Source organism: Monopterus albus, unplaced genomic scaffold, assembly GCF_001952655.1.
Source record: "Monopterus albus unplaced genomic scaffold, M_albus_1.0 scaffold17.1, whole genome shotgun sequence".
Lineage (NCBI taxonomy): Eukaryota > Metazoa > Chordata > Actinopteri > Synbranchiformes > Synbranchidae > Monopterus > Monopterus albus.
In genome coordinates, this window is record NW_018127897.1 from 1522467 (window position 1) to 1532776 (window position 10310).

Here is a 10310-nt window from a genome sequence, read left to right on the forward strand (position 1 = left end):
CCTGGGCATTTAACCATCTGTGTTTGGGCATATGCATCGATCTTCTATACATACACACAAACTTAGTTTCTTCTGAAGTTCCATACAGTCTCTCAACTAATGAAACAATTTGTCATTTTGTGTAGTAGTTCATAAAGGCCAAGATATGTTAAATACTTGCAATTTAGGGCAACTAGTATATGGACATCCAGGTACTTGTAGGATAGAGCCTCTGCCTTTTAGCATGAAAAGGGAATTAATTCATAAATACAGTACTTAAGACTCAGAGCATCCCCTGAGCTTCTTGCATGCCTTATTTTGCCCTTCTGACTTTTTCTACCATACACTTGTTGCTCCTCCTATCTCCTTCCTTATTCCACCACTTCCTTCACCTCTCTCCTTTTCAAATGCACAAATATGTACTGCGCACACATGCACATGGCCCTTGCATGGTGTCCCTGTGGCCCAGAGAAAGAGAGAGTATGACAGAAGGAGAAAGAAGAGAGAGCAGCAGTCGCCTCACAAGAGCAGACCTCATAAAATTCCCTGTCACTTTGACTAATTTGTTAGTCTTGTCTCACTATGTCGAATCGTCACCCTCTCCTTCCTTCCGATGCACCTCTACCCTGATTCCCCCTGTCCTTCTTTCCATCCTCCCCATATCCACTTGAAGAAGAGGGAGGGAAATATGGAGGGAAAAAATGGGTGGGGGTGGGGGGCAATAAATGTAATATAGTACAGTGGCCATTGGTTGCAGTGAGTTACACAGCAATCCATCTACAGTTGGAGGAAGAACAGAGACTTTATGGAGCAGAGGATAACATGATGGCTCGATTTCTCTTTCGCTTTTTGTCTCTGTCATCCCCTATCCCACCAGTAGAGTTAAACTTAAAATAGGAAGGAGGAATACAGCTATTATGAATGCAGGCTGCATGTCCTACAGTCCCCAATTTGGGTTGGACCAGGCTTAGAAGATTGGGGATGTATAGATCGGATCAGATGTTCAGCTGGGCCTCTGAGAGGACCAAAGGGTCAATACCAGATTCATAGAGATAAATTAAAAGCTAAACCCTGGTCGGGGAGGAATCAATCACCACATAATTATGGAGAATGGGACAGAAATTACAGAGACACGGTACAACACAGAGATGTTCCCTTACGATGCTCCAGCTTTACACAAGGGGATGCTAGGTTAGTGAGATACAAGCAACACTTTTTTTTGTTGCTGCCCCCTACCCCCACTCGCACCCCTCCCCAAATGACCCCCAGTACCTAGGTTTTAAATAGGAGCTCAGGCTCAGAGCTAAAAATAGGCTGCATTTCGCTGCCAGCCACCCTCTACTGAGCTGTCACTGCGCCTTCTCCCTCTTCCTCACCGTTAGGCAGACACAGCCCTCCTTCATGTGTTTTTGTGGGAGACAGGCAGTGTGTGATCACTCCAGCTCTAACCCAGCTGCTGCAACACACACAGCAAGCCCAACCTCTCCTGAGTCGCAGGGAGGCTGATATGAACTCGCACACCAATTTGAGAGAAAGACTCATTCCCGCTGCGCTCGCCCTGTTTCTCTTCCATGTAGAAATAAGGGGCAGGATGTCCTGACGTGTGAGCGATGGGTGATGGAGGCAGTAATTTAGGCTGGTTACAGTACAGGCTGTGCAAGATAGCAGCACTTGATCGCTGGTGAGATAGCTCTACAGTAAGATAATTTGAATTCAAAATTGCATTTTTTTATATTTCAAGTATATATGTGTGTGTGTGTGTGTGTGTGTGTGTGCATATCTTTACCTAAAACAAATAAATAAAAGGTTAAACATTACCAATAATATATAAGTGAGTATTGACAAAACAACCACTGAATTCGACAAAAATGCTCTTAATTGCCTAAACTAAAGGCACTGATAATAACAGCAGAGGTCAGGGCACTTACTGTACTGTGGCTTTGTAATGGGCAGGAGTCAGGACCTATGCTTATAGTAAATCTGCTTTGAAATAAGATTCCCCTTTTTCATCTAGTGTCACTGGCTCCCTTTCGGCTCCTTAAGAAAGATCTGTCACAGTTAACATCTTTAATTGAGCTTAAAGGCTGAAAATGGCATTACCAGCTCCAATGATCTCACTAACGGTGAAACCACAGAATGATGAGAGGCATCAAACAGTGAATCGCTTATCAGGAGAATGGAACCTGATGACTTGAAAACTAAACAGTACCTAGGGTGTGGGATGAAGTGAAAGGAACTGAGATGAATAAACAGCAATGAGAAAATCATTAACCAGTACTACTGTTGTTTTTTCCTCTTCTTTATTTACGCTAGTTATTTGTTTGAAACATTTCACTGACAGAGCTTTGGGATGCATTTATCCAGTTCACTTAGCTATCATGAAAAATCTTAAAGACTTAACAGTTCACTGTTTACACTATATAGTAATCTATCTATTATGACCACAGTGCCACTAATCCCTGTTCCATATCCACATTGTTCTCAAACAGCTGCATGTAGCATTGCCTTCATTTGTGACCTGTTTACTTATTTTAGGGAAAAAAAGGTCAAAGTGTTTATTTGTCATATGCACAGTTATGAAACGTGTTTCACTGTACAATGAAATTCTTACTTTGCCGTCCACATGAATGCCACACAATACAAGTGAAATATAAAGTAGATGAGCAATAACAAATCTAAATAGGCAGTAACACAAATCTAAAACACTTTAAAGCAGAAAGTGAAAGAAGAACAATAAAAATACAACAAGAACACAATATAATGCAGAGAGAATATATGCTACATGGGAGCTGTGGAGTGCAAATACTCAGCAGTGAGTGTGCAATTATACATGAGGTAGATCCTGAGTCAGCTGTTTAGGAGTCTGATGGCAGAGGGAAAGAAAGAGTTTTTCAGTCTAGAGGACCTGCATTTCACACTCCTGAGCCTCCGACCGGAGGCTAGGGGTATAAACAGTCCGGTCGGTGGGTGGGTGGGGTCCTTGAAGATGGAAACGGCTTTCCTACGCACCCTGTGGTGCTAACGGTCTGCAGAGAGGGCAGTGAGAGCTTTGCATGTTACCAGGATTGTTTGGCGGAGTTGCCTGTTTATTCATGGGTCAAACAAAGTAATGCTCAATCACAGTTTTGCTGCATTTAGATGCAACCAAAACTAAATATGTCTCACTTTATTAACATCCAAAGTACTGTAGAACAAACTAAATGCGACCAGTTGCTTTTATTGTACTAATTTTATTGTATTACAAAGTTATAACACATATATGGTTGGTTATCCTGTAAAACCAACCACAAACCATGCACAATTACAGATGGACAAAGCTGGTGACTGTATATTCTATATGCCTACAAACTTAAATTCATCTTATGAATGTTCCTTTGGCATCCTATTTGTGGACACAAACTCTATATCTGTAGAGTACTTTGGCCACCGCATCTATACTGGATAAGAATATTTTGGACAAAGTAGTCTAGACTCTTCCCTTCATTTCGTGAGCTATATTAATTATGCGCCATTGTGATTGGCAGAGGTTAAAGTTTAAAGGTTTTGAGATAAGTAAGGTGACTGTCTAGGAAGGTATTTCTTCATCACCACACCCTCTGATCACAGTTTACCCCATCGTGACTGTCAACCATGGATGCTCACTAAACAGAACAAAAACAGCAGGTGTGTCTGGTTGCATGATGCAACACTTACGCTGATTGTTGTAAATGTGTAGTTAACATGGAGCCCAAGGTGGAAAGCTCAGAAGAACTTTGTTAAACCATCATTTGAAAACATCTTTCATTTTATATTGTATGCATTTAGCTCATTGTGTTTTTCTAGGTGACTTGACATTTATTGCACCAGCAGCACCAGCAGATTCTTTTGTGGGTTTAGCTCAGTGCCCACTACTCACAAGACATCAGATGTAAGTCTCTGGTTATTCGGTCTGTCTGATGCACCGATTATTACAGCATAAGGTATACTGTATGTTAGGTTGTCATAGTTGATAAGTATGTCCTTAAAATGAGAGCTACAAACTAATAGGACTGTAGCTGGATGGTTAATCACATACATACCTCTCAGACTTGTACAGTGTAGGCACTTTAGTATTTTTAACTGTCTACCTTCTGGTAGAGAGAGTAAATGTTTTAATTTACAGTTCAGGATGTTTTTGTCCAATTCAAAAGAGAGAGAGAGAGAGAGAGAGAGAGAGAGAGAGAGAGAGAAAGATAGAAGAAGTGTAAGTGTTGCAGTCAAAGTGGCTCAACAGTGGAGAAAAACCATAAGCACTCACACTCATGTCATGGTTCTTAGCATTTTTCTGTATTTAGGGGGTCTGCATTGTGAGCAGTGGTATTCACATAGCATGGTCAAACATGGTCAAAGATCAGTGATGTCCTTGTCTCTCTTTCTCTCCACCAGAAAAAGACATCCGTTTGCACAAACACACAGGGGCGTATGCTCTGAAACTTACAAGCCTTTAGTAGAAATTGTAAGCAAGTTCCTCTCTTCCACACTGTTGGTTCTCCACCCCTGTGTGACCTCATCTGGCTTGTATTCATCATAATAGAATGAAAAATATAGATTTGCCCCTGGAGATTAGAAGGAAGAAAAAATGAATGTACAGACATAAAGGAAATAGAGCATGAAGGAGGGGAAACTGTGGAGAGGAAAAAAGTGAGTGAAAGAAAAGACAAAAAAGAAGAGAGATGAGGAGAAAGAGAGATGGCCTTTCTAAGTGCAGCAACACATGGGCACAGAGCTGTGAGTTCCCAGGCAAGACAGCATGAGCTGCCTATTTGTCAGCATTGATCAACCCATTAAGAGGCTGTGGTGGGAAGCATATTGGTTTTGGAGGCCAAAGGGGCAGGGAGAGACAAAGATAAAGCAAGACGAGGGAGGTGTTGAAGTCCTATCAGCCTCAGCAGCCACACATCTGCAGGATGGAAAAGCCTGTAGTCGTCTTCTCCACTGTCTGTGCAGTTCATTTTCCGGGGCCCAGCGGGAAAGTAGCAGATGTCATTTGTCTTACAGCATCTCTAGAGGCTTCACTGTATGTGTTATCTTAGCTTTCTGCTGCTGCAATGCTAATAAGAAAGTAGCTAGCTTCTGAGACAGACAGAATGTCACTTGTCCTCTTTGTCACTGTGTGTGTATGTATGTGTGTGAGCAAAGGGTGGGTGATGGGGTGGAGATGGGTCCTGCCCCAGAGGGGAAAGCAGGCTGCCTCTTCGCCCAGCCTCTGATGAATTCATATAATTAACTCTGCCTTGATCTGTTGGCTAATCCTGCACTCAGTAATAAGGGATTAAAATGTCACCTAAGCCACCTGCTGTTATTGAGCCCCAAGACTTTTTGTGCCTCTGTCCATGTCTATGTGTGTGTACGTGTGAGTGTGTCTGAGAGAAAGAGAGAGAGGATCAAAGTAAAGTCAGCTTCAAGATTTCTGTGCAGTCAGTTTATGTGCTAAAAATATTGCCTCAGTTTGCACAAGAAACTAAATGTAGAGAACACTACAAAGTATTCTGCAGAAGCAGGCATGCTATCTATTGCCATATGTATGTGAGCGCTACTCACCACAACTCTATAGTTTGGCATCATGCTGAACTCCATAATTTGGCAGGAAGCTGGAGCAGAAGTGGCAGCAGACTGAGTCTGAAAACTCATTGTCACAGTCACTAAAAAGGGACATGAAAGTGGGACATGCTGGAAGGTAGGAGTTGAGAAATCTTTTTTTCCTCCCCTCACACTGTGACCTCCTTGGACCAAGTAAAGAAACAAGAAGAAAGAATCGAGTGCCAATTGGCTGGCTAAGAGCCCGCAGACCAACGGCCAGCTTGCCTGGCCTGCCTGCCGGCCACCTCCGCTTGGTTCCCTAGCAACCCCAAGTGTACTTCTGGATTGTCTAATGACTCTTGTTGCTGCAGTGGCTCAGGGGCTACTAATGAAGCCTCCTGACCAATCGCTGCCATTTAAGACCTGGAAGCTGACTGATCACTGGACAGGGATCTTGGGGCTTCAGGCTACCTTAAACCTCTTATGTGAGACAAATTCTGCCCCCAAACCGAGCTGCCATCAACACACACACACCACACAGAGCACACATAAACTTACTGCTTACAATGCTCCAACTGACCTGAATTCTCTCCACTGCACACTCACATACTGTTTCACCCTTCCTGAACTTTACCTAAGACACATGTAAACATATTCAGTGAAATACCGATGGCTGTTATCCAGCCTGAATAAAATAGAATAGAACAGAAATAGTTCCAGTCTGGCTGTTTAAGGCCATACAGACATGTAAAAACCAAGAAAACGGTATATTCACTTCATCCTCCCAGAGTGTCAGCTGAAACATTTGGACTCACAGTCCCCTTTGAGAACATAAGGAAATTGCCTTAATTTTCTTTCTGCATTGTTTAGGCTTAAATGAAGCATTAGTCACTTCTACTTCCCTTTTAGTGTAATCTGATAATTGTTATAGGACATGTACAATAAGATAGTTCTGCTGGCATGTGAATGATGTTTTACAGTCACTAGCAGTGAGTCAGAAGGCCTTCACAACTCAACAGACTCTGACAGCTGCAGAAACTGAATATATGACCCTGGTTATTCTAACTACATAACATTCCCTGAAACATTACAATGGGAAAGGTCTGTGAACAATGTGATTTGAAGGTGTTTTTGTTAGTGTCTGCAAAGCCAAACATTATCAACATTATCCACCTTGGGAAAAATAACAATAACTGATGCATATTTACTTTTACTCTTCATTTTTTAAATATAAAAAGTTAGCATTTATGTTATATCTGTGTGGCGATCATTTAGCATGAGTGTGCAGGTCCATTTGTATGAGTGCTACTGTGCCTTTGCCTGTGTGTGTATGGCTTCACGTGCTTATCTCTGTGATGCATCCATCCTCTCTCTAAGCTTTGTTCCAGTGTCACAGCATACTGCTAGGAGAATATATTACATCCCCAGGGTGTCGCCATGTATACGCTTGTCTATACATGTATACCAGTCGTAGATCTATATTTGGTTGTGGTCTTCTGGGCTCATGTCAACTGCTGTCAAGTGTTGCATTGCCTAAGGGCCCAACACCCCTGACTGTGCTGTCCTCGCTGACTGATCTGGGTGGGCAGTATTTTGTGCCATTCACTGGCACTCACACGTTGGACCTGTCCGAATGGCCTAGTTAGAAAGATAGGCCAACTGCCCACTGAAGCCAGGAGAACATGATGCCAAATATAAAACACAATGCCAAATATGGCATGTGTGGGTAGCCTCAATAGGCAAGGGTCTTCGAGCAAGGCCCCCGAGCACACACCCTTTACACAGAGAAAAGCATGGATATTATTCCTGTTTCAGAGAAGGCACAAGATTTAGTGTTTTTCTGTTTTCATATTCAAACTCCAGGGAGTGAGAAAAAATGAAACCATAGTCAGGGGAGCAAAGGGAAACAGGAGAGTTTTTATTCACGGCAGGCAGTTTTTAAAGGTTTTTTTTTTTATGTTAGCTTGGCGACGTTTTGCTTTCACCTCACTATGAAATGGATCTTCAAAGGTTGTTTATCGATTCCCGACTGTTAACCTTTCAGTAGCGGTTTCACAGCTACGCTGTTTGGCTCAATAGCTTCCAGGAGGAGGAGGCTGGGGCAGGCTAGGGTTGGCTGAACAGACCAGTGGCATATTTGTTGTAAGTTTCCAAAGGGCCTCTAGGTCAAGAGAGAAGAGTGGAGGAAGGAATAGAGGAAGAGAAAAAGGGATTGCTGATGGTCAGGGATGAGCAGGTTATAACTGGTGACCAGGAGTCTTGAGCCAGGAGGGGACACAAAGACCAAGGGTCAGCCAGAAAAGACCTTTTCCTGTGGGGCAAGGAGTGGCTGATGTAATGGCATTAATCTCCAAGAACCATCTGACACCCAGTGTGGCGCCGTCATTGAAAAGTGCTCATTCTGCTGAACTGTGAGGGGAATTCAAGCATCTCTAGAGACAATGCCCTGGATTAATTAAACATGCCGGCATGGAGCATTGCAGATTTATCTCTTTTATGGCATTGTCACCATTTGGTTTTTGTGTTTAGCTCACAAAGCAGGACAAACTCAGGACATTACCAGCAGGAACACTGCCACATTTCATTTTTTCTTTTCCCACTTCACATACTATACTGTAGCTCTTGCTCCTATTGTTTTGTGCTAATCTGGGATTTTCCTTCTCTTCCTTCTCTCTCTCTTTTTTTTTATCTCTCTTCTACTTCTTTCTTCAGATGAACCGGCCCATCCAGGTGAAGCCAGCTGACAGCGAAGGACGAGGAGGTATTTAACCTTCTTGTGATCTCTGGTGCCCCCCCTTGAGAAAACACACACAATGCAAAACCACAAATACACTAGAACAGAAAACACGCAATGGTTAAATATAAGTGGCATGGCAAGTGCATGGTTTGAGACTCAAAAACATTCTTACCCACAGAAAGTTGGGTCCAGCAAAAAATGTTGGGAACCACTGCCATAACCTAAACCTAACCTCACCATATCCTTACACCAAGCAGTCACCATAAAAAATGCAATGATTTATATGGTGGGGACCAGCATTAGGGAAAGCAATACCCCACCATGTAAATCTGTAAATAGATTTGACTTAATTTGACTCAGTTTGACTGAATGTATTAATTACTTAGTGCATAAATGGAGGAGACAGTATACAGTATATTAAGTTTATCAAAGAGAAACATATAGGTGCATTAACTAAAATTTTGCACATTTGTCTGACAGGCTATATCAAGTGATAATGGGAAAGGACGTCGCTTAGCTGCCCTGCCCCCCTATGAAAGTGTGAAATTAGTGACCTAGCATTGAATTAATATGATCTTAATTTTGGAGTAACCTGAGCTACTGGGTGTGTGATGTAAACTACTCTGTGTGACATTAGTACCAACCAGAGTTCTACTGGAAGCTGCCTTTTGTTCCAGGCATCCAAAGTTCATGTCAATGCTTTAGAAAAGAGGACGGGAGGGTCAAAGAGTGCTAAGGAGTGGTTTTTGGTGTGAATTTGTTTTGAGTCTCATTAGAGTCACTAGTGGCTCTAGTACTTTTAAGGAGATTGGAACTGTTTTCTGCCAAAAATAACTGTTATACAGACTATCTGCTTCACTATTCTAAAACACAGATATGTACCTACAGAACCTCCCTTCCTTCTCATCTATCTACAGCATCTGCCTCTGTCTGCTTCGTTAAAGATACTGCCACCTAATTACACTAGGATTATATAATATACAGTATTATTGAACCATCTAAAAGTTATCTGAGCCAAACTGAGTATGACTCAGTGTGATGTGACTTCATTTGTACTCGACTGACTATATGCATCAATGTGTGCAAATCTGCAATTTCAATTAGATCACTTGTATTAAAGAAACATTTTAAACGGTAAACCTGTCTGTTTAAAGGATGGATCATAGGATTAAAATATACAATTCTGCTTTGACATTGTTCTGATTCTTTTGAATGGCCTTCACCCTCCATCTTTAGTCTGACTGACACAGTGATTGACTATATCATTCTGAAGCCATTTGTGACTAACACCGCAGAGGTTAATGCAGATTAAGCTAGTTAAAGATTTACATGGTTGGAAATGGATTTAATTGGACCAGTCTGTGTATGCCCTGTGCTTGCATTCCAGAGTGGTGATTTAGACTGCCTAGGTCAGATTAGACTGAGCCACTTCGTTGATTTATGTGGTCAAGTGTGAATTAGATGGCCCATTTGTATTGCCGCACACACCCCCATGTAGATTTTTTTTCATGGTGGCACTTTAATTAACAGCCAACTAAAAACAGGCAAAGTCTGACCGACAAGGCCTGGGTGCAAGCCAGTCGGCATTCTCACCAAGATAAATTGGATCTCTGGGTTTAAGAGGGGAGGATGGATGGGTCCCAATATCAATTACTACCCCCTTTCAGCAGAAAGAGAAGGGAGATGAACAGGCAGTGTGAATGAAATACAGAAGGCTCTTAGAGTGGCACAGCCCCTGCTAGTCTGTCAGACAAACTTTCTGTGTGGGAGGACAGGATAGGACACAACACAGAATGAAATAAGACCAAGCAGACAGGCCCCAACAGAGATATTGAGCGTTAATGGCAACAGGAAGTGAGCAGACAGACCAGGGAAGTAAACCACAGTCATGGCTGACAATGAAATGAGATTTACTATGAAGGCCTGTGGTTAAAGGAAAATAGACAGCCCAGCTAGGGCTGACTAAAAGAGAGAAAATAGCAAGAGATTCATCTGTGGAAGGTTCAGGACCTGTCAGGTACACCAATCCCAGTGGGGCCTCTAGATTGTCAAACCC

General features: G+C 42.4%; 1 protein-coding gene across 11 annotated transcripts in view; it reads left to right on the top strand.

Moving 5' to 3' along the window:
- Positions 1-10310, top strand: part of celf6 (CUGBP Elav-like family member 6) — a 140691-nt gene that overhangs the window by 83025 nt on the left and 47356 nt on the right. For all 11 annotated transcript variants that reach the window (XR_002274346.1, XM_020592433.1, XM_020592436.1 and 8 more), the window contains exon 3: positions 8230-8278. Coding sequence is in view for 10 of the 11 variants with exons in the window: in XM_020592433.1 (XP_020448089.1) it covers positions 8230-8278 (49 nt within the window). In the remaining variant the exon portion in view is untranslated. The remainder of the gene's footprint in view (positions 1-8229; positions 8279-10310) is intronic.